At 40.5% G+C, this 25680-nt stretch overlaps 1 protein-coding gene across 1 annotated transcript; it reads left to right on the top strand.

Annotated features, from left to right (window-relative positions):
• Window positions 1–215: 215 nt before the first annotated feature.
• On the top strand, window positions 216–24320 carry LOC117372498 (uncharacterized). The gene is made up of 5 exons (XM_033968313.2): window positions 216–512; window positions 1540–1799; window positions 3288–3520; window positions 4242–4359; window positions 20696–24320. The coding sequence occupies exons 1-5, from the start codon at window positions 218–220 to the stop codon at window positions 21182–21184; spliced, it is 1395 nt and encodes a 464-aa protein (XP_033824204.1). The 5' UTR covers window positions 216–217; the 3' UTR covers window positions 21185–24320.
• The last annotated feature ends 1360 nt before the right edge of the window (window positions 24321–25680 follow it).

A 25680-nucleotide genomic window follows, 5' to 3' on the forward strand; every position in this document is an offset into this window, starting at 1 on the left:
TATTACTTAATTTGTTCACTTAAAATATTTCCATTCTTCTTTGCTGTAACAGTGACAGTAGCCCATGAATCTAGCTGTAGGCCTATAAAAAAAATCCCATCACTTAGTTTTAATTCATTGTCCTACACCCCTCTGTCCGCTAGATGGCGCGTGTTTCACCCCCTTTTCACGCTCGTTTTTTACCCGAAGAACACGCTTTGTTTTGGTCCGTCCCAAGATGGCGTCCTGCGGAGAGGACAGAGCGGCATTGCGGGCCTCTCTGCTCTCCTGCCTGGGTGCTTTGGACCCGAGCATCACCCAAACCCTGGACGACCGGGTGCTGGAGCTGTTCCTGCTGAGGACGGCCGAGATGAGGCGGAGGAGGGTCCGCGAGACGGAGGCCAGAGCCCGGCGTCTGCGGCACTATCTCCAGCGGAGGAAGGCGGTGGTGCTGTCGGCCGTAGCGGGAGTCCTCAGCATCGTCAGCTCCAACACCAGGGAAATATGGAGCAGGGACCGGCCCGTGGAAGGAGGTATAAAACAGGACTAAAGTGACACTATTCTACGGCTAACCAGAACTTAACTAGGTCTCAAACCAGGACTAAACCAGGAGGCAAACCAGAGCTTAACTAGAGCTATTGTAGGACTAAACTAGGGACCAAACCAGGACTAAACCTAAACTAGGGCTAAACGAAGACGATTCTTGGGCAAAAGCAGGACTTAACCAGGTGTTAAACCAGGACTAAACTAGAGCTCAAATTAACTAGTAGTTACTAAATAAAGGATAACCTGTGTAAATAGAACTAAATAATGAGGAAATATGCCCTTACCAGGACTAAATTAAGATAAAAAAGGACTAGGATTTAAACTATTGCTAAACTAGGGCTAAAACAAAGCCGTTTAAACCAGTACTAAATACACAATTATAACATTTTGCACTAAAAAGGAGTAAATTCATCTAACCAGGACTAAAATGACACAAAAAATGAGACAACATCCAATTATCAGCGCTGATAATTGACTGACAACTGAGAAGTTGTCTGGATCAGGTATCGTTCCATGGTATCAGTTAAGCCATTATTGGCCTAGAACGTCTCATAACGTATTACCTTTCTTCATATGAAGCTGTTCTGTTAGTTATTTGAAGAATAAATAACAGTTACATAACACAATTGGATCTCTTTTGTAATGATAATGTAGTGTAATTATATCTCTATCTATCTACTTATCTACCTATCTATCTATCTAGCATTATTATATTGTGTGTGTATGTATATGCATATAGTTTATAGTATTAGAACTGAAAAAGCTACATCTTTGCATCCCTAAGTTAAACCAGGACTAAACTAAGGCTATTCTTGGTCTAAAGCAGGACTTAACCAGGACTTAAAACAAAGGGGCTAAGACAAAGCAGGTGTAAAAGGTACTAAATACATCATAACGTGTAAATAAGACTAAACAAGGAGTAATCAGGACTTAACTCTAAACTCTAGAATGTGAATACAATGTATAATTTATACAAAGGTCTGAAAAAGTGAACTAGTTCATTTTAACTTCCAGGAGACTTCTGGCAAGCGGCGCAGTGCTTTACTGATGAGGACTGGAAGGCCCAGTTTCGGGTCACGCGCGCCACCTTCACCCACCTCCTGCAGCTCCTCGAGTCCACGATTGCCCGAAAGAAGACTCACATACGAACGCCCATTGACGCACGCCGCCGCCTCGCTATCACCCTCTGGTGGTACGGGCAGGGAGAGGAGTACAGACACATCGCAGAGAGGTTTGGTGTCGGAGTGACAACCGTCTGCATCATACTGCGCCAGGTCAGAGAACTATAGTAAAAGTACTGGTTTCATGGCAACTGCTACTGTGGTAACTGTGGCAACCATTTTGTCATTTCATTGATGATATAAAATTCTTTTTTTAGGATATTGGGTATTTCCCATAGAGGTCCTATATTACACAAAACTCTTATGAGCTTTAAGGCATGTTATAATGTTGTTACCTTCTCAAAAACATACCTGGAGTTGTTTTGTTTCATTCACTTATGTTTGAGTAATCCTTTATTATTAGTCTGTCTACATGTCCAAAGCTCAGAAATGCTCTATTCCACCTTGTGATGTCATGTAGTGGTAATTAAAGTTAATGGCTATCTCTTCTCTTTAGTTCAGTAGAGGCTGGCAATTGCAGGGCTGAAATCATCCAAATGATTGTAGTGAAGGTGTGAGTTTTAAAAAAAACAAAAAAAACAAAGTGGAGCACTTCCTGTATTACCACATGACATCACAAACAGAGTATTTTAAGTTTGAGAGAAGAACGCAGTCTAAATATGCAGGGTTTGTGTGCTGAACATGAGTGAATGAAACACAAATACAACTCAAGATATGTTTTTGATGAGGAAACATTATAACATAAATCAGAAAATAGCGTAATATAGGACCTTTATAGCTCCAGTTTAGGCCAACATATTATTTGACAGCAATATTAATTCCCACAGTATTTGTGAGTTTACAAATTCACAAGAATCCATCTTCACGAGAATCAAGTGCTTTGTGTATTTGTGCACAGGAAAGACGTCTGTGTCTTTCTTTCAACTGGATTTAAAAAAAGTTTGATGTCTTGGCTTGTTCCGCTGTTGTGACACTGTGATTAATCAGCTTGAAGTTTTCGTGTGAATGTTCTACTTTGTTGATGATGCAATGATGATAAAAAATATATATATTTAAACAATATAATGTGATTTTAAACATTAAATGGTAGTACTTCCTTTTATATTCCCATGTGGTCTCATATCTGGACCTCGGTTGTCCAGTAGGTTCCATAGTGGTCCATGGGTGTATACTAGTCTGTGTGTCTTATACTTGTTCTGATACAGCTCAAGATCATTCTAAAGATATTCAGGAAAGGTTCATTTCTGTCTGTGAATGTGATGTTTTTAGTATTGATACCTGCTCAAATGAGTATCTAGTTTCAATAGTATCGTTTAGTATCTGTTTTTCGATACTTTTGACAACCTACCTTTTGGCTCATTTGGCCACATTTGCATCTTTGTAATGATTATTAATTTACACTGTCCCATTGAAAACTGAATAAAATAAATGGCTATTGACAGTGAAAAGACTCAAATCAGTCCATCTCTACTCTGGACCTATTTTCTCTTATTTATGAAAAGAAATATTCATCCAACTGTTATTTCTGTACTGTACTCACTGGTCTATACTTTATACAGAATGCCAGTTTGTTTGCATGCCATTACATTAGTATAAACTCAACCCTTGATAATTATTCTATTTATTTTGTCTCTGAGGCAGGTTACCATGGCGATCGTGAACAAACTGTTTAAAAAGTTTGTGCTGTTGCCCAGTGGAGAGAAGTTGGACGCGGCCGTGAGAGCCTTTAAAGAGTGTGGCTACCCTCAGTGCGCAGGGGCCATCGGGGCCACTCACATTCCCATTGTAGGTCCCAGAGAAAATCCACAGGACTACATGAACTCCAGCGGTTGGTACTCCGTCATCCTGCAGGCCGTGGTGGACCAGGATCTACAGTGAGAGACTTTATCCCTTTAGAAATATGCTACAAATAGTGCTGTGCAATCAATAGGCCTGTCTCTATTACACATTTTGAATTAGGGGTGGGCAATATGTCAAAAATGGGAGAAGGCCCCGGGGTAGATCCAGGACATGTGACAGGGACTATGTCTCAGCTCGAGGAAGTGTCTCGGGTGAGAGAAGTCGGGGAGTCCTGGACAAGCGGAAGAAAATTGATGAATGGACAAAATGCCAAAGGATTCATATCCCGATTTAAATGTTATCACTATTAATTTTATTATTATTGTTTTTATCATTAGCTTTTATACAGATGACATCACAACATTCAATGGACCTTTAATATGTAAGACATATGGGGCTAGTTAAAAGGAATATTGTTAAAATGCAGATCTTTGCTGTAATATAGTGAGTTCTTCGGTCTAGTAAAAAATGTATATGGTCAGAGTCAACATTTGTGAATTTACCTTTTGGATATTTAATGGAAAAGTACAATGGAATCAACAGTGAAAACTCTTGCCTCCATCTGGGACCATTACATCATCACAGTCTAAAATCTGAAAAAACACCAACTAAAGTCCTCCTGCTGCTTCTGAAATTTCATTGTTTATTCTGATTTGTTAAATCCTCCTGTCACTCACTCACAGCATGATGGATTCTGAAATAACTTTGAATAGAAAATTGAGCCCTTGTGTGAATGTTGTTTTTTCTAAATTCCAGATTCACTCACGTGTACGCGGGCTGGCCCGGCAGCAACTCCAATACCACGGTTCTCTCCAGCTCAGACCTGCTCCTGAAGGCAGAGGATCAGCTGCAGGGAGCACTCTTTCCACAAGAGGTCAGTGTGGAGCTATGACAGTGTGTCTTCTTGAATATTTATTTCAGACAGGGTTCTCAGATATAAGTAAAAACATAATGAAGTCGCAAAATGAGCTGCTTATATTCTTCTGCCAGAACATGCAGCTAAAACCAGTTTGCAATAAATCCATAATTTGTCTTCAGTATAAAGTAGTAGTAGTAGTAGTATTTTTAGCAGTTCTTAAATAGTAAGTATTAATTATGCTGAAAGTGAGTTTCCTGACCTTACTTATTATTATTATTAAAGGAGCTGTATGTATGTATTTAGAGTGTTAGTTTAATTTCCATGACCATGACCTGTTTGTGTCCCCAGATACAAGGTAAATTGATTGATTTATTCTTAATTCATTCTTAATTTTTGATTTGGTGTTTTGGTTCTCAAGACCGATCAGAAAGCTGAATGAGCCCCTCATGAGTCTTTCATTTGGGATGCCAGTTGATTAAAACCTGAATGAACTCTCTCTGATTTGTATCCTCATTACCTAAACTATATAGATGTCTATGTTAACCAGTTAGACATACTTTAAGTTATTTGGCCCTCGCCACTCACGAAGTGATGGCGAGGGGCATTGTTCTTCCTGGGTTTCTTCTTCTTATTATTATTATTGGCCCTCGCCACTCACGAAGTGATGGCGAGGGGCATTGTTCTTCCTTGGTTTCTTCTTCTTATTATTATTGGCCCTCGCCACTCACGAAGTGATGGCGAGGGGCATTGTTCTTCCTGGGTTTCTTCTTCTTATTATTATTATTTTTTTTCTCCCCCTGGGATCGCAATTTTCACCCCCTGAACGTCAACGAAAAGTCTCACATGGGGGTATCAAATCGACCGGCTTGGCAAAAAATTCAAGAAAATATGCATCACGAAAATGACCCACACACACTGGCTCGACAGCGCCACCTAGAAAATTCAAAATTTTAAAATGAATTGGGAGCCGACACGCATTTTTCGCCCTAACTCGACGAAATTCACACCAGTGATAGAGCTCATGGAGACAAGCAAAAAAGCCAATCATAGTGTGGCCCTAGGACGGACAGGAAGTCGGCTATATTGAATCGAAAATTCGCCAAATTTTTCGCAGCGTGTTTTCAAAACGCTACTAGTCTCAGGTTTTTGGTCCAAATGAGCTCAGATTTCACATGCCACATCCAGACACATGGGTTTTCAAAAGTTATCCATGTTTTCTCCAAATTCCACACGGTTCACCCGTACGGCGCCACCGAAAAACGCCTTCGTTTCCTGTTTTTTCGATGTCCTCTCACGGCCACAGGCATTGCCCTACAGAGCTCACATTCACATCACATATGCGAGATTGGGGCATTAATAGAATGCAATATTAATTTTAATCAAAATGAACACTATAGCGCCCCCTACCATAGGGGTGAATCGCCAACATTATCGGATTCCTTCGAAATTCTTGGAATCAATTCAGGGTCTCAGAAGAAACAAAAAATTACATTATGGCCATGGGTTATTTTCCACTGTTGGCCACCAGGGGCGCAATAAATTGAAAAGAAATTGGCACTTGGCACTTTGACTTGCATGTCTATGAATCATATCTACTCCTAGGTTTTTCATCCGAATTACATCAAACTCCACATACAGCATGTACACATGATTATTGTCAATAACCATCCACATTTTGGGGATATTCTTTATGGTTTATGCACAGCACACTGTCAAAATATGACTGCTTTCCTGCATATTTGATTCCCTCTCACAGACACATGGATCAGACTAAAAAGCTCAAATTCTAATCACTGATGCGGATTAAAACTGTGAATAGAGAACCATTATAAACATGTGGCCAGTGACCTCCATAGCGCCCCCTACTGTACAGGTAAAAAACTCAACTTTGTCCGATTGGCATGAAAGTTGGTGAGATCATTGTGGACCTCAAAAGAGGCAAAAAAGTCCATTACACCATGCCTGTATTGTGCACGAGGTTGCCGGTTCAACGCCGTGGACCTCCATTATAATGTGTGGGTCACACATATTTATATAGAAACTGTGTGAAGGGGGGCGGATTGCGGCCGTGGGGTGGCCAGGCGGGGAAAATGGTGCGTGGGGGCGGTGGCCGGCCCCGGGCGGTCGCATGGGTGGGCGGTCGCGCGGGGGGCGAGGGCCATCATCGCCGCTTGCGGCTTTAATTATTTTTTTTCTCCCCCTGGGATCGCAATTTTCACCCCCTGAACGTCAACGAAAAGTCTCACATGGGGGTATCAAATCGACCGGCTTGGCAAAAAATTCAAGAAAATATGCATCACGAAAATGACCCACACACACTGGCTCGACAGCGCCACCTAGAAAATTCAAAATTTTAAAATGAATTGGGAGCCGACATGCATTTTTCGCCTTAGCTTGACGAAATTCACACCAGTGATAGAGCTTATGGAGTCAAGCAAAAAAGCCAATCATAGTGTGGCCCTAGGACGAACAGGAAGTCGGCTATATTGAATCGAAAATTCGCCAAATTTTTCGCAGCGTGTTTTCAAAACGCTACTAGTCTCAGGTTTTTGGTCCAAATGAGCTCAGATTTCACATGCCACATCCAGACACATGGGTTTTCAAAAGTTATCCACGTTTTCTCCAAATTCCACATGGTTCGCCCGTACGCCGCCACCGAAATATGCCTTCGTTTCCTGTTTTTTCGATGTCCTCTCACGACCACAGGCATTGCCCTACAGAGCTCACATTCACATCACATATGCGAGATTGTGGCATGAGTGGAATGCAATATTAATTTTAATCAAAATGAACACTATAGCGCCCCCTACCATAGGGGTGAAACGCAAACATTATCGGATTCCTACGAAATTCGGGAAATAAATTGGGGGCATGACGTGGACCAAAAAATAATATTACGGGCATAGGTCATTTTTCACACTTGGCCACCAGGGGCGCAAAGACTCCAAAAAAAATCATTGAAAAATGCCTGACACGCACATGCATTGGTCTACACAGCTCAAATTCACATCACACGTGTGATATGAGGGTATTAATAAAATGGATTATTAATTGTAATAAAAATAAACACTATAGCGCCCCCTACCATAGGGGTGAAACGCCAACATTATCGGATTCCTACGAAATTCGGGGAATAAATCAGTGACATCAGAAGAAACAAAAAATTACATTATGGCCATGAGCCATTTTCCACGGTTGGCCACCAGTGGCGCAAATACAAAAAAAAGAAAAAATTAAAAAATTTCTTATACGCACATACATGGTTATAGACAGCTGAAATTCTCATCACACATGTGATATCAGGGTATTAATAGAATGCACTATTAATTGTTATGTAAATGAACACTATAGCGCCCCCTACAGTATTGGTAAAATACACAACTTTGTCCGATTGGCATGAAACTTGGGGAGATAATTGGGGGCATTAAAAGGGTCAAAAAAGTCAATTACACCATACCTGTATTATGTACATGCTTGCCGGTGCAAAGCCACAGACCCCTCTCATATAGAGTCAGGGCCACACAGCCCAGGGCCACACTGCATATTAACATTGTTCTTCGTTTTTCTGCCAAAACAATCGCATTTTTCACCCCCTGAACATTCACGAAAAGTCTCACATGGGGGTATAGAATCGACCGGCTCTGCGAAAAATTTAATAAAATTGGTGTCGGCAAAATGTCCCATGCCCCCTGACTCGACGGCGCCACCTAAAATTTCACCCCTATGGGAGAGGAGCCTGGTTTATTTTGAAAAACACACACAAAAATCAGAACAGTGATAGAGAATGGGGGGACAAGCATAAATATGAATTGAAGCACTGCTCTATGACAGACAGGAAGTCGGCTATATTGAATCGAAAATTCGCCAAATTTTTCGCTGCGTGTTTTCAAAACGCTACTAGTCTCAGGTTTTTGGTCCAAATGAGCTCAGATTTCACATGCCACATCCAGACACATGGGTTTTGAGAAGTTATCCACGTTTTCTCCAAATTCCACACGGTTCGCCCGTACGCCGCCACCGAAATACGCCTTCGTTTCCTGTTTTTTCGATGTCCTCTCACGACCACAGGCATTGCCCTACAGAGCTCACATTCACATCACATATGCGAGATTGGGGCATGAATGGAATGCAATATTAATTTTAATCAAAATGAACACTATAGCGCCCCCTACAGTATTGGTAAAATACACAACTTTGTCCAATTGGCATGAAACTTGGGGAGATAATTGTGGGCATTAAAAGGGTCAAAAAAGTCCATTACACCATACCTGTATTATGTACACGGTTGCCGGTGCAAAGCCACAGACCCCTCTCATATAGAGTCAGAGCCACACAGCTCAGGGCCACACTGCATATTAACATTGTTCTTCGTTTTTCCGCCAAAACAATCGCATTTTTCACCCCCTGAACAGTCACAAAAAGTCTCACATGGGGGTATAGAATCGACCGGCTCGGCAAAAAATTTCATAAAATTGGTGTCGGGAAAATGTCCCATGCCCCCTGACTCGAGGGCGCCACCTAAAAATTCACCCCTATGGGAGAGGAGCCTGGTTTAATTTGGAAAACACACACAAAAATCAGAACAGTGATAGAGAATGGGGGGACAAGCATAAAAATGAATTGAAGCACTGCTCTATGACAGACAGGAAGTCGGCCATTTTGGATCAAAAATTCGCCAAATTTTTCGCTGCGTGTTTTCAAAACGCTACTAGTCTCAGGTTTTTGGTCCAAATGAGCTCAGATTTCACATGCCACATCCAGACACATGGGTTTTCAAAAGTTATCCACGTTTTCTCCGAATTCCACACGGTTCGCCCGTACGCCGCCACCGAAATATGCCTTCGTTTCCTGTTTTTTTCGATGTCCTCTCACTACCACAGGCATTGCCCTACAGAGCTCACATTCACATCACATATGTGTGATTGGGGCATGAATGGAATGCAATATTAATTTTAATCAAAATGAACACTATAGCGCCCCCTATCATAGGGGTGAAACGCCAATATCGGGGAATAAATCAGTGGCATCAGAAGAAACAAAAAATTACATTATGGCCATGAGTAATTTTCCACGGTTGGCCACCAGGGGCGCAAATACTAAAAAAAAAATCATAAAAAAATTTCTGACACGCACATGCATTGGTCTACACAGAATAGAATCAACCCGCTCTGCGATAAATGTAATAAAATTGGTGTCGGCAAAATGTCCCATGCCCCCTGACTCGACGGCGCCACCTAAAATTTCACCCCTATGGGAGAGGAGTCTAGTTTATTTTGGAAAACACACACAAAAATCAGAACAGTGATAGAGAATGGGGGGATAAGCATAAATATGAATTGAAGCACTGCTCTATGACAGACAGGAAGTCGGCCATTTTGGATCAAAAATTCGCCGCTTCATTCGCAGCGTGTTTTCAAAACGCTACTAGTCTCAGGTTTTTGATCCAAATGAGCTCAGATTTCACATGCCACATCCAGACACATGGGTTTTCAGAATGGGTCTTCTCACGACCACAGGCATTGCCCTACAGAGCTCACATTCACATCACATATGTGAGATTGGGGCATGAATGGAATGCAATATTCATTTTAATCAAAATTAACACTATAGCGCCCCCTACCATAGGGGTGAATCGCCAACATTATCGGATTCCTTCGAAATTCAGGGAATAAATCAGTGGCATCAGAAGAAACAAAAAATTACATTATGGCCATGGGTTATTTTCCACTGTTGGCCACCAGGGGCGCAATGAATTGAAAAGAAATTGGCACTTGGCACTTTGACTTGCATGTCTATGAATCATATCTACTCTTAGGTTTTTCATCCGAATTACATCAAACTCCACATACAGTATGTACATATGTCGATTGTCAATAATCATCCACATTTTGGGGATATTCTTTATGGTTCATGAGTAGGATGCCCTCAAAATATGACTTCGTCATTGGATTTAAATTCCTACACGACTTTTCCTTAAGTGCAAATGAAACCTATCTAGTCCTAGGTTTTTCATCCAAATTTCCTCAAACTCCACATACAGCATGTACACATGATTATTGTCAATAATCATCCACGTTTTGGGGATATTCTTTCTGGTTTATGCACACCACACTGTCAAAATATGACTGCTTTCCTGCATATTTGATTCCTTCTCACAGACACATGGATCAGCCTAAAAAGCTCTAATCACTGATGTGGATTAAAACTGTGAATAGAGAACCATAATAAACATGTGGCCAGTGACCTCCATAGCGCCCCCTACAGTATTGGTAAAAAACACAACTTTGTCCGATTGGCATGAAAGTTGGTGAGATCATTATGGACCTCAAAAGAGGCAAAAAAGTTCATTACACTATACCTGTATTGTGCACGAGGTTGCCGGTTCAACGGCGTGGACCTCCATTATAATGTGTGGGTCACACATATTTATATAGAAACTGTGTGAAGGGGGGCGGATTGCGGCCGTGGGGTGGCCAGGACGGAAAAATGGTGCGTGGGGACGGTGGCCGGCCCCGGGCGGTCGCGCGGGGGGCGAGGGCCATCATCGCCGCTTGCGGCTTTAATTATTATTTTTTTTCCCCCCCTGGGATCGCAATTTTCACCCCCTGAACGTCAACGAAAAGTCTCACATGGGGGTATCAAATCGACCGGCTTGGCAAAAAATTCAAGAAAATATGCATCACGAAAATGACCCACACACACTGGCTCGACAGCGCCACCTAGAAAATTCAAAATTTTAAAATGAATTGGGAGCCGACACGCATTTTTCGCCCTAGCTTGACGAAATTCACACCAGTGATAGAGCTCATGGAGACAAGCAAAAAAGCCAATCATAGTGCGGCCCTAGGACGGACAGGAAGTCGGCTATATTGAATCGAAAATTCGCCAAATTTTTCGCAGCGTGTTTTCAAAACGCTACTAGTCTCAGGTTTTTGGTCCAAATGAGCTCAGATTTCACATGCCACATCCAGACACATGGGTTTTCAAAAGTTATCCACGTTTTCTCCAAATTCCACACGGTTCGCCCGTACGCCGCCACCGAAATATGCCTTCGTTTCCTGTTTTTTCTATGTCCTCTCACGACCACAGGCATTGCCCTACAGAGCTCACATTCACATCACATATGTGTGATTGGGGCATGAGTGGAATGCAATATTAATTTTAATCAAAATGAACACTATAGCGCCCCCTACCATAGAGGTGAAACGCAAACATTATCGGATTCCTACGAAATTCCGGGAATAAATTGGGGGCATGACGTGGACCAAAAAAAAATATTACGGGCATAGGTAATTTTTCACACTTGGCCACCAGGGGCGCAAAGACTCCAAAAAAAATCATTGAAAAATGTCTGACACGCACATGCATTGGTCTACACAGCTCAAATTCACATCACACGTGTGATGTGAGGGTATTAATAAAATGGATTATTATTTGTAATAAAAATGAACACTATAGCGCCCCCTATCATAGGGGTGAAACGCCAACATTATCGTATTCCTACGAAATTCAGGAAATAAATCAGTGGCATCAGAAGAAACAAAAAATTACATTATGGCCATGAGTCATTTTCCACGGTTGGCCACCAGGGGCGCAAATACTAAAAAAAAAATCATAAAAAAATTTCTGACACGCACATGCATTGGTCTACACAGCTCAAATTCACATCACACGTGTGATGTGAGGGTATTAATAGAATGCACTATTAATTGTTATCTAAATGAACACTATAGCGCCCCCTACAGTATTGGTAAAATACACAACTTTGTCCGATTGGCATGAAACTTGGGGAGATAATTGTGGGCATTAAAAGGGTCAAAAAAGTCAATTACACTATACCTGTATTATGTACGTGGTTGCCGGTGCAAAGCCACAGACCCCTCTCATATACAGTCAGGGCCACACAGCTCAGGGCCACACTGCATATTAACATTGTTCTTCGTTTTTCCGCCAAAACAATCGCATTTTTCACCCCCTGAACATTCACGAAAAGTCTCACATGGGGGTATAGAATCGACCGGCTCGGCAAAAAATTTCATAAAATTGGTGTCGGGAAAATGTCCCATGCCCCCTGACTCGACGGCGCCACCTAAAATTTCACCCCTATGGGAGAGGAGTCTGGTTTATTTTGGAAAACACACACAAAAATCAGAACAGTGATAGAGAATGGGAGGACAAGCATAAATATGAATTGAAGCACTGCTCTATGACAGACAAGAAGTCGGCCATTTTGGATCAAAAATTCGCCGCTTCATTCGCAGCGTGTTTTCAAAACGCTACTAGTCTCAGGTTTTTGGTCCAAATGAGCTCAGATTTCACATGCCACATCCAGACACATGGGTTTTCAAAAGTTATCCACGTTTTCTCCAAATTCCACACGGTTCGCCCGTACGCCGCCACCGAAATACGCCTTCGTTTCCTGTTTTTTCGATGTCCTCTCACGACCACAGGCATTGCCCTACAGAGCTCACATTCACATCACATATGCGAGATTGGGGCATGAATGGAATTCGGGGAATAAATCAGTGGCATCATAAGTAACAAAAAATTACATTATGGCCATGAGTCATTTTCCACGGTTGGCCACCAGGGGCGCAAATACTAAAAAAAAAATCATTAAAACTTTTCTTACACGCACATACATGGTTCTAGACAGCTGAAATTCTCATCACACATGTGATATCAGGGTATTAATAGAATGCACTATTCATTTTTATCTAACTAACCACTTTCACATACGTGAAACCTTTCTAGTCCTAGGTTTTTCATCCAAATTACCTCAAATTTCACATACAGCATGTACACATGTTGTTTGTCAATAATCATCCACGTTTTGTGTATATTTTTTTATGGTTTACATGTAGCAGGCCCTCAAAATATGACTTCATCATTGGATTGAAATTTTCACTTAAGTGCAAATGAAACCTGTCTAGTCCTAGGTTTTTCATCCAAGTTATCTCAAACTCCACATACAGCATGTACACATGATTATTGTCAATAAACATCCACGTTTTGGGAATATTCTTTCTGGTTTATGCACAGCACACTGTCAAAATATGACTGCTTTCCTGCATATTTGATTCCCTCTCACAGACACATGGATCAGCCTAAAGAGCTCAAATTCTAACCACTTATGCAGAATTAAACTGTGAACCATAATGAGCAGGTGGCCAGTGACCTCTATAGCGCCCCCTACAGTACAGTTAAAAGACACAACTTTGTCCGATTGAAACTTGGGGAGATAATTGTGGACCTCAAAAGGGGCAAAAAAGTCAAATACACCATACCTGTATTATACATGAAGTTGTAATGGTAATTCGACTAGCCATTGACATACACTGTACAAGTCTACTTATAGAGTCATTATAGTAATAGCATGCGCAGAACTTTGTACATGATAATGGCATGGCTTTTCACAGCAGATGTCTTTTCAGAAGTAGCACTTAACCTTTTCACAGGTTCCTGTTGCATTTCCTGTACTTCGCCCATCACTCAGCGTGAGTGGTTTGTTCTTCTGATGATTTCTGAGTTTATTTTTGGCATTCCGCAAAAAGTCAAATACACCATACCTGTATTATACATGAAGTTGTAATGGTAATTCGACTAGCCATTGACATACACTGTACAAGTCTACTTATAGAGTCATTATAGTAATAGCATGCGCAGAACTTTGTACATGATAATGGCATGGCTTTTCACAGCAGATGTCTTTTCAGAAGTAGCACTTAACCTTTTCACAGGTTCCTGTTGCATTTCCTGTACTTCGCCCATCACTCAGCGTGAGTGGTTTGTTCTTCTGATGATTTCTTTTTGTGATCAAATTTTTATTAAAGTATCAGTCTCAGGTGCAAATATACAAATTAGAATCTGATTACCTTTTCCCCCTTCTTTTTTCCCACCCGCCACCCCGATGGGCATATAGACAAAAAATAAAATAAAATGAAATAAATTAATTAATTAATAAAATTAACAATAATAATAATGACAAATTAAATACAAAATAAACATATAAAAAACAATACAATGTAATAATAATAATAATAATAATAATAATAATAGTAAAAGTAAAATAAAAAAAAAATAAATAATCCCGTCCAGGTTTGAATTCTTTCCATACAGTAACAGCAAATTTCCTCCATCAAAAGACATCAGCAGAAATTAGATTATACATATTCATTATGTACTATATATATAAAAAGGACTTAAGCATACACAAATTGTGCATCTTTCATAAATATACAGTTAGAGCAGTACAGTTTGACATAAACATCCACATAGTGCAGGGAGACAAAAAAACTAAAACAAAAAAAAAAACAAAAAAAAAAAAAAAACAAAAAACAAAAAACACCATATATTCAAATTTTGATTTTGGCTAGTAAGTCAGACCAGCAAAAAAATGTTTTTTGCTTTTGCTCCGTGCATTCGAGCAGCAGAACACTCCAGCTGAATTATTTCTCGGTAAGACAAAAGCCACCCTTTTACAGTCAGAGGTTGAAGTGACTTCCAGCGACATGTTACCATTTTTTTTGCAGCTGTGAGGCCTGCTAGTAATGCACGCCGGTCATTGATTGTCAAGTTTAGTTTGGAAAGATCATTTAGCAAAATAAGCCTCTGAGTGCAAGGGATGGTTACGCCTATTATTTTAGATAGTGTCCTTGAGACATTTTCCCAGAAGTGTTTCACTTCCGGGCACTCCCAGACCATGTGAAGGAAAGTGCCAATAGTTTTGCCAGCGCAGAGATCACAGTGAGGGTTGTCTTTTATTTTCATTTGGTGTAATCTTCTAGGGTATAAGTAAGCTCGATGAATTATTTTATAATGAATCATCTGGTGATTGGGATTCCTCGATGAAAGGGAAATATTGGACCAGATATGATTCCAATCCCACTCTGAGTGATCCCTCAGTTCAGTTTTCCAAAGCTGCTCGATCGGTAAATTTTTCTGGGAGCTCTTAAGAATTAAATTATACAGGTCTGAAATCGTTCCAGAACTTTGTGTTTTCGCCAAGATAATGTGAAGGGGGTGATTTTCCAGCATGCACCCCCAAGGAACCCCATGTGAACGCATTGCTGTGCGCAACTGTAGGTAGAAAAAAAAAGATGTACCTGGTAAATTATAGCATTTTTGTAAATCATGGAACTCTCTTAATCCATTATGCCCTATAATATTACTAAAGTCACAAACCCCTTTTTGCTCCCAAGATAAAAAAGAGATGGGTTTCTTATCAATTAGAAGTGAATGATTATGAAAGATCGGTGTCTGAAGGAAATATTGGACATCTTTCCCCAGTAAATTGTTGACTCTGTTCCAGACATCTAAAAGATGAGTAATAATGGGTCCATAAAGGCTTTTAACGGTTTTATATGGCAATTTAGCATGTAGCAAGGTGGGCATAGTATAAGGTTTAATCAATTGCGCTTCAATTGGTACCCACGCTGCAGATTTTCCAGATTTAATCCATGCAGTAAGTGATCTTAAAGCAAAGCACCATGAGTACCATTCAAAGTTAGGAAGGCCCATCCCTCCAAAGGATTTTAACCTAGACAGAGTTGAAGCCCTGATTCTAGGCTTTTTTTTTATTCCAAAGAAATAGGCTTATAATTGAATGTAATTTTTTTTAAAAGTCTTGTGGTGGGGCGAGTGGTAACATGGAGCTCATGAAATTTATACGGGGCAATAAATTCATTTTGATTACGGACATGCGAGCCTGAAACGACATTGGGAGAGAGGCCCACCTTTTAAGATCACCATCTATGATAGACAACAGATTTTTGTAGTTATTTTCAATCAGGGGATTTAGGGAGGAGTGAATGAGAACTCCTAAATATTTTATACTTGATACAATTGGTATATTATAAGAGCGCTCATTTAATATCGTTGATCCCAGAGGCATCAAGGCGGATTTAGCCCAGTTCACCCTATAACCCGAAATGTTTCCAAACAATTCAAATATGTTCAAAAGATAAGGTACTGATTGCGATGGATTGCTGGTGTAAATTAAAATGTCATCTGCATACAGTGAAATATGATGAGGTGTGTCATATATTGTAATAGGTGCAATTTCTTTAGACTGCCTTACTAGTTGTGCAATGGGTTCCAAAGACAAACAAAATAAGAGTGGAGATAGGGGGCAACCCTGACGCGAAGAGCGAGACACAGAAAAAACGGGTGAGCACACATTACCCGTTAGCACAAGTGCTGTAGGATTGGCGTACATGGTTCTAATCATGCTAATAAAACCAGGTGGAAGACCCATATGATGCAGCACATCCCACAGATAGCCCCATTCCAGCCGGTCAAACGCCTTCTCAGCATCCAGTGATAGGATAACGTTTTGATTTGCAGATTGACAAGATGAATCTATGATATGGAGCAGGCGTCGGATGTTGTCAGAAGCTAATCTAGATTTAATAAAACCTGTTTGATCATAATGAACTAAATAAGTCATATGTTGTTCAAGTCTATTAGCAAGAATTTTAGCAAACACTTTAAGCTCTGTGTTCAGAAGGCTGAGTGGCCGGTAAGAGGAGCAGTCAGTTGGCGGCTTGTCCTTCTTAAGCAAAAGAGAAATAATCGCCATATTGGCACTATCATTGAAAGATCCTTTGATTATAGAGTAATTAATCATATCTAAAAGCAACGGGCCAAGCTGAGTCCAGAAAGCAATGTACAGCTCTGGTGGCATTCCATCTATTCCCGGTGATTTACCTTTGTTCATGGAATGAATAGCTTTACTTAATTCCTCCATAGTCACAGGTGTTTCTAAAGCACCGACAGATTCAGGTGGCAATTTAGGTAGATTAAGAGAATTTAAGAAATCACTACATGCTTTTTTATCATATGTTACTTCAGATGCATATAATTTAGTATAGAAATCTCTAAATGTGCTGTTAATTTTTCCAGGATCTGAGGTGATGGTGCCTCCACTAGTGGCTATGGCAGAGATATTTGCCAGTTGTTCATTATTACGAATTTTGTAAGCCAAAAGGCGACTTGGTCTGGCACTGTTTAAGTAATGTTTCTGCCGCACACGTTGTATCTGAAACTCAGCTTCCAGTCTTAATAATTCATTTAGTTGCTCAGATTTATCTTGCCGCATTTTTAAATTTTCGGGTGTCATTTTAGTAATCATATTCTTTTCTATGGCACATATTTCTGTTTCTAGGGTCTCAATTTTAAACTTATTTGCTCTATATAATTGGGAAGAAAAACTTATAGTAGTGTTTCGTATGCACCCTTTAACTGCTTCCCAGAGTATTCTGGGATCATCTACAGAGTTCTGGTTTACCGCAATAAAGAAGTCTAATTCCTCAGATAGTGTTTCCATATAACTATCGTTATATAAAAGAGAGGTATTAAATCGCCATCTGGGAGCCCTTGATGAGCTGGATTTTAGTGAAAATGAACAAGCTACCGCCCTGTGATCTGATAAAGCGCATGGTATCATGTCAGTACTGGAAATGGTCTCGAACAGAGGAGTTGACATAAGTATATAATCTATTCTAGAAAAAGATTTATGACGTGCAGAGAAAAAGGAAAATTCTTTGGCTTGCGGGTTCATAAGACGCCAAACATCACATAAACCATATTCTTTTACAAGATTTTGAAATTCGCGTGAAGCCATTTTCTGATCACTGCTCTCTTTCTGTCCCGATCTGTCCATATCATGATGCAACACAGCATTGAAGTCCCCTCCAATTAAGATCTGGTAATCAGGGAGGTCAAGCAAGGTGGCGTGCAGAGTATCATAAAATTGCTTATCGAACACATTTGGGGCATAAACACACACCAAGGCAATCTTCAGACCATTATACAAAATTTTGCAATACGTAATGCGACCATCCTTGCTGCCTCCCAAGCCCAAGTTAGTATAGCATAAATTTCTTCTAATCGCAATAAGGACACCTCTGTTTTTTTTCGAGTGACAGGATGCATTTACAATATTAAAAAATTTAAGCTGAAATCTGTTTGCATCTGCTTCTAAATAATGGGTTTCTTGAATAAATGCAAAGTGAATATTTTTCCTATGCAAAAAATCTATAATGCTTTGGCGTTTTGGAGGGGAATTCAAGCCACGGGCATTTAAAGAGAGTACATTAATTTTATCCATAAGAAGTGTAGTCTTTCATACCATAACCTTTGTACAGAAGGACTAGATAAATAACATAAACCTGGACCTCCATACCTCCCACCCCACAGGGAAAAAAAAAAAAAAAAAAAAAAAAGACTCATACAAACCCACAAACCCATTAACCCAGATAAATAAATAACAAACCCATGCCACATCAAACCCACCCAAATAGTTGTACCAGCTGTCAAAGGCCAAGCTTAGTCCCCTCCCCTCCCTCCTCCATTTATAATTGTGATATACTGATTTAGACATCGACCCTTTATTTGAGAAAGAATAAAAATAAAAAAAACAAACAAACAAAACAAATCACACAGGCAGCAGAGATTTCTAATTAAACATAATATTTTAACATAAAATTGCTGCTGCCTCTACGCTTTCTGCGTCTGACCAAATCCTGATGTCATTTTGTCCATAAATAACAATAATGCTTTAAAGAAAGGTTGACCAGGATAGAGTCTGCAGTGAGTCTAAATCTGTAGTTTGGGCCGATTAGAACAGTCAATTTAAGCGTAGTCTCTTACCCTCTCAGCCGCCTGTCCAGCGCAAGTCATTCAGTCCTTCCCCAGGTCAATCTTTATCAAGTGAATCCAGGAACTGTTCGGCTTGCCCAGGCTCAGTAAAAAGGTGACAGTCATGCCCTCGCTGGAGTTTAATAGTGGCCGGATAAAGAAGAAACGCATCAAATCCTTTGACGCGAGCCTCGTGCATCGTTTTATAACACGCTCTCCGGCGTTTAGACGTGCGCTCGCTGTAATCCGCTGCAAACTTCAAAAGTGATCCGGCGACCTCCGGAGTATTCCTACGAGCCTCTTTAAGCAAAGCATCTCTCTCCGTGAAGCGCAAACAGTTGACAATCAGCGGTCGCGGACGCAGGCTCTTCCCCGCTGGCGTAGACCGGACCTGGCCGAGTCGGTGCGCTCTCATAGACTCCGGCGGGGCTGGTGCGAATACTGGGAACCACTTCGGGATATTCTCTCTCAGGTAGGCCAAGGAGTTTGTGCCTTCCACCCCTTCCTTGAGGTTAAGGATCAGCAGGTTGTCCCTCCGTGCTCTGTCCTCCATGTCTGTAACTTTAGCTGTAAGAGCCTGGAGCAGAATGTCCCGTTCATCCGTTGCTTTTTCCAATCGGACCACACTTTCTTGTAGCGTATTTGCATCTTTACGCAAGGTGTTAATTTCTTCTGTGTGTCGGGAGAGCACCGCGTTCAAACTGTCCAGGCGCTTTTCAAGTTTTTTGTGCCGAGCTTCTGACTTTACTTCGGCCTCTTTAAAGTACTTTGCCATTGTTTCCTCTATGACATTAACCAAGGCGGTGTTTTCCAAGCCAAGATCTTTGTTTATCTCCGTTGCCATAGCTCGTACTATCGCCGATTTTTTCCTTGTCGAACGGGTGAACATAAGCAGTTAAATTAACACCTTTAATCTGCCTAAATCAGTGATACAATCTGCTTTACGATTAGATTTGAGGAAGGAGGCCGCGTGTGACCGTCTATGCTATCGCCATGACACCGGAAGTCCTCTGTCCTCTGTTCTTCTGATGATTTCTGAGTTTATTTTTGGCACTCCGCTCAAGAAGTGATGGCGGGGGGCATTGTTCTTGCTGGGTTAGGGTGAGGGTTTTTTTTTTTCATATTATTATTTTTCCGCCCAAACGATCACATTTTTCACCCCCTGAACATCAACGAAAAGTCCCACATATAGGTAAAGGATTGACCGGCTCGGTGAAAAATTTCATAAAATTGGCATCGCGACAATGTCCGAAGCACACCGGCTCAACAGCGCCACCTAGAAATTTTGAGATTTTCAATTTAGATTGAAATTTAGACTCAGATTTTGACGAAATTCGTACCAGTACCTTTGTCCGATTGGCATGAAAGTTGGTGAGATCATTGTGGACCTCAAATGGGGCAAAAAAGTCCATTACACCATACCTGTATTGTGCACGAGGTTGCCGGTTCAACGCCGTGGACCTCCATTATAATGTGTTGGTCACACATATTTATATAGAAACTGTGTGAAGGGGGGCGGATTGCGGCCGTGGGGTGGCCGGGCGGGGAAAATGGTGTGTGGGGGCAGTGGCCAGCCCCGGGCGGTTGCATGGGGGGGTGGTCGCATGGGGGGGCGGTCGCATGGGGGGCGAGGGCCATCATCGCCGCTTGCGGCTTTAATTCTACTTTTTTTTTGCGTATAAATGCCTTAAAAATGTCCTGTGTCTGGCAGAAGTCCATTGTGTTGAACGGTGTGGAGATCCCGGTTCATCTGATTGGCGACCCTTCGTTCCCTCTCAAACCGTGGCTGCTGACGGGTTACAACCTGACTCCTGACCTTTCACCCCAACAGCGACGCTTCACGTACAGCCTGAACGCCGCACGCTCTGTGGTCAACTCCGCCTTCTCTCGTCTCAAAGGTAGGTGGAGCTGTCTACAAAAGAGGAAGGACATAGAGGTGACTGCGATGCCAGGGATGGTGTCTGCCTGCTGTGTCCTGCATAACGTTTGTGAATATTTGGGGGATGAGTTCTTTCCTGAGTGGAGCGTGGACAGTGAGGTGGGGCCTGGATTAGCTTTTCCGCAGCCGGAAGTAGATCCCTGTGAGGCGGAGGGAAACGGCAGAGCAGAGATGATCAGGCACGCTATGACCTACAACTTTTTAGAAATCCAACAGCAACCGACCACGATAAATGGATTTACTTTTACATACGAGGACTGAAGATAACTGTTTTTACCAGAAACATTTATAATGCCTGGACTAAAATGGACTTTTTTAATCTTTTATTTTTTTAACCATGTTATAATGTTTGCTCATCGTCAAAAACATTCCTGAAGTTATGTATTTTGTCATTGGAGGTATGAAGTGGAGGTATTTTGTAAAATGAAGTATATGGAGCTTTCGTGTTAACGTGTTATAACATTGTTACCTCATCAAAAATATGCCTGGAATGGTTTAATGTCATCCACGTTTGAGTTTGAATAATCTCCTGGGCCCTATTCAAACCCTCCTTACAGTTAGCAGTACGAGACTGTACAAAACAATCCACTACAACTTGACAAACCTGATGCCATGTGCAGTAGTTTATTTGAAACCCTGGCTCTTTTTGACGTTATATGTTTTTATATGTGACTTTAAAGCATTTCAATTAAAAAAAAGGAAACTAAAGAGCACTAAGGAACTTTTCTTGTGGAGTGTCTGATGGCTGCTTGTCTCGTTTAACATCTCTGTGGAGACAAGCAGTTAGCCAACCCCACATCTGTAAAGTTATATAGTGCACCTTTATGTTTACCTTAAAAATAAGGTTTTCAATGCCTCAGAGAGTTGTGCACATTCAGTTAAGATATAAATGCCATCCATCTTTCATCCAATGTTAATGGCTTTAATGACAAGAACAAGTCTGGTAAAGATGTTTGGATGTTTTAAAAATGCGGAGGAACTTCATGGATTATTTCAAAGTGCTGATGGGAACCATTGAGGGAGTAAGTGTTCAGCTCTGGTGATGCAGACTAAATAAGCTACAATGATTGATATTACATTATAATAGGGTTGTCAAAAGTATCGAAAATCTAATACTAATCGATCCTAAAACCAGTATCGAAATTAGATATTAAAAAGTCACTTTCACAGGACAGAAATGAACCTTTCCTGAATATCTTTAGAATGATCTTGAGCTGTATCTTTCACAAGTATAAGACACAGACTAGTATACACCCATGGACTACTATGGAACCTACTGGACACTGAAGGATTATACAGATATAAGCCCACCGGGGAGTAGAAAAGAATTTACTACCATTTAATTTAAAAAATCACATTTGATCGTCTAAATAAAGAGTGGTTATTATTATCTTTGTGGTATCGAGTATTGAGCCTGTTCCTTCATATCAGAATCAAGTTTGAAATTTTGGTATTGTTACAACACTACATGACATTATTTTATGCAGCTAAAACCTGGAACAGTCTTCCTGAAGATGTGAGACAGGCCTCTACTTTGACAATGTTTAAATTCAGGCTCCAAACAGTTCTGTTTAGCTGTGCATACGACTGAAAGGGTTTTATTCTGCAGTCTTCTGTTTTAATGTTCATTTTATGATGATTATCTGTGATTATTTATGTTTTGATTTGTGTGATTTTAATGTCTTTCTTATTCCGTAAAGTACCTTGAATTACTTTGCGTATGAATTGTGCTATACAAATAAACTTGTCTTGCCTATGACAGGATTCAAAGCTAAAAGAAAATTACTTTGGTTTCATATGTTTTTAACATTAAAATTTTGGCCTGGGATGACAAGGGAACTTATGGAAAAATTTTCAAACTTTTCATTGCTACTTGTACCTGAGAAATATGGCTGAAAGATAAATGTTTACTGTGACGTTACGAAATAATTACATTGATTTATTTTCTTGCCTTAAAAGTTGAAGTCTATTTAATGTCTCTTTTATAATGTTACATAGATGTACAACAGTATCATTATATCATCATCATTGGGTTTCAGTTAAAAGTGCACTAAGGATGTGTATGTCATCTGGTTGTCTCTAAAAAGATGCTATTGCTTTGCCTGAAATTTTCCACAATATGGCATTAAATTTATCATTCTAGGTGGCAAAGTTACTAGTCAGACCTGTGGAGTGGTGACCTCGCTCACAGTAAGAATACATGCTCTTTCAATGGATTGTTAATAAAACCACATTTTATTCTTTATCAATCCAAATAACCTTTACAGAAGACAAAGTATGAAAATGGATGCAAAATCTTCTCAAGTGCACTGGGACAGAGAAAAGGGCGTTAGCCAGATCGACATCTGTGAAAAATTTAGGTTCTTGTGGGGTTTGCGATAAAATTGCATATGAATTTAGAACCACCACAGTCACAGGTTCAACTTCTTCAACAGCTTTGAGATCAATAGTCAAACACCACCTGTGAGGCTCCCTCGGACCACATTGTTTTTTAAACTAAAAAATTGGGCTTCGGACCCCTCTGATTCACTTGGTACAATGACACCTGACACCTGCTTCACGTAGATCATTAAAACAGGAGCTATTTGTGTTTGGGCGAAGTGGATACTGTGGACACGCATTAGATTACTACTAGCTGGGCTAGTAATTACTTCTAGCTGGGCTCTGCATATGAGACCAACATCTTTTCAGGCCTTTAGCCCAAAGCTTGTCTGGAATTTCTTGTAATTCCAGTATGGCGTCTGCCTTGGATCAAGAAAGAAAGTAGCCCTCCTTAGGAGCACTGTTTACATTATCAGGGGTCACACACACAGAGCGGGCGGGAGAGAGGGGTAATAACTGTCCTCCACATCCAAGCTGCTCTTGAGAAGAAAACCGACGTCACTGGTGTGCACCCAGTCACAGCTAATCATTTAAATGTTCTTTTGGTTGAATAAGTGTGGTGTTAAATTCCATGTTTTACTTCATGTAAAGATTTTGTTTGAGTTGATTAAGAATAAAATGTGATTTTATTATTATCAAAAGAGGGGAATTGTTATGGAAGTCTTTCCTTAGTGTTTTACCTATTTTGTACTTTTAAAGTATGGTATGCAGGCCTCTTAGTCTCTAAACTTTTAGTTCAATTATATCTTATCTGTTTGACCTGAAGATCCAGTGCACTGTGCTCTGTGTCCACTGTCTGAATCACATTAGACAAACTGCTTATCCTATGTCCTTAGAAGTGTTTTGGCCTTTATTGGGGCTAAACTGGTTTTCTGATTTATACAATTCTTATATGTTATAAATATGCTGTATATACTGACACTGACACACCTTGGGGCAGGACAACATTCTGTCAGGGACAGGTGGCTCTTTACAAATGTGCACAATTGCTTTAATAAATCAGACTCTTTGATTCAAGACAACTTCTCAGTTGATTTTATTCTTTAGTTGTTTTGCTTGTAGAAATTCCACAAGACAACAGCACCGCAAACCTATGGGTCAGTGGACCTCACGGCTCTACCAATGATGTTTATGTTGAGAGTGGGAATGGAACACTTCAAACACCAACTGAGCTACTGTAAAGTAGCTGACCTTGCCGCTGCCTCTTTTTTCCATGTAGATTATAGATCCATACAGAGTCCAATACATTATAGTGACCTACTCCACCTGTTACTACAATGAAGCGTTCAGCCATCATTTAGTGCGTCCAAGGGATCAAACCGGACATTGTAGTTTGACCAATCCTGTTCAGTCACTTAAATTAGGCCTTCACCCTCCACAGCTACAGTTCAAAGGTAACTCACTCTATATTAAATAAATATAGACTGGACCATCATTTCATTCCGTTGTTGCTGTGTTGTTGGCCAAGATATTTAACATTTGTTAAACTTGTTTGAGTGTGTTGATTTTTTTAAAATTAGTGGCTCGTCACTTTGGGCTATGTAAATTTGCTGGATGTAAATTCCAAGTCCTATGCCATACAAAAAGGCAAGAGCTCAAATACTTAAATGCAGCAACACTATGCTAACGTTACCGAAGATTTCTCCCCAAAGCTGTGAAGAAAATACCAAATGTACTAATCTAGCAATGGAACAAAGCGATCTTGGAATAACCATCAAAAACATGCCTAAAAAGCTTTTCTCTGGCTTGTCTCCATTAGGCTGGCTATCTAGTGTTCTGAATACATCTAAAAAAATATAGAGTAGTCATGTCCATCGAAAGGATCCACCTTGTCATCAGAAACACTAGATGCTTCTTCGTTCTGTTGTTGTAATGTTGTCTCCATTATTTTCCATGTTGATCTTCAAATCTGGAGCCATGTTCGGTCTTGGGACTGGACTACCTCTGATCCATCTTGTCAATGACACCGAAAACCCTAATGTGAATCTAATACAGAAGCACAGAATAGTTAAAATGAAAATATGACCTGAAATGAAATTTTTAACATGATCAGGAGCCATTTTAAAAGTGCCATTGTAAAAAAGTATAAAATCTAACATTGACGAACACTTTGCAGAAGGTGCTGATTTGATCGTATGTGGCCACAGGGGGATCTTCTCGTTGTGTATCTTGGACAAGAGGTGGTAAAACTATTCCTGAAAAAATCTTGGGTAAAATATCCCAGTTGTCTTTAACATTCCCATTTCTTCTTTAGCAGCAGTTTCTTCCTCATCAGAAACACATGTCGCCTCCGCATCATGTTGTCAAAATTGTCCTCACCATTCCTATTTTGGGATTCCACATTTTCAGTAGAGGTATCATCAGAAGCACCTGTT

Source organism: Periophthalmus magnuspinnatus, chromosome 6, assembly GCF_009829125.3.
Source record: "Periophthalmus magnuspinnatus isolate fPerMag1 chromosome 6, fPerMag1.2.pri, whole genome shotgun sequence".
Classification (NCBI taxonomy): Eukaryota; Metazoa; Chordata; class Actinopteri; order Gobiiformes; family Gobiidae; genus Periophthalmus; species Periophthalmus magnuspinnatus.

Excerpts from the sequence above, each read along its gene's own strand:
- LOC117372498 (XM_033968313.2), top strand. The coding sequence starts at position 218 with ATGGCGTCCTGCGGAGAGGACAGAGCGGCATTGCGGGCCTCTCTGCTC. Across the intron at positions 1,800-3,287 it reads TCTGCATCATACTGCGCCAG|GTTACCATGGCGATCGTGAA; the intron begins GTCAGAGAACTA and ends TCTCTGAGGCAG. Across the intron at positions 4,360-20,695 it reads GAGCACTCTTTCCACAAGAG|AAGTCCATTGTGTTGAACGG; the intron begins GTCAGTGTGGAG and ends TGTGTCTGGCAG.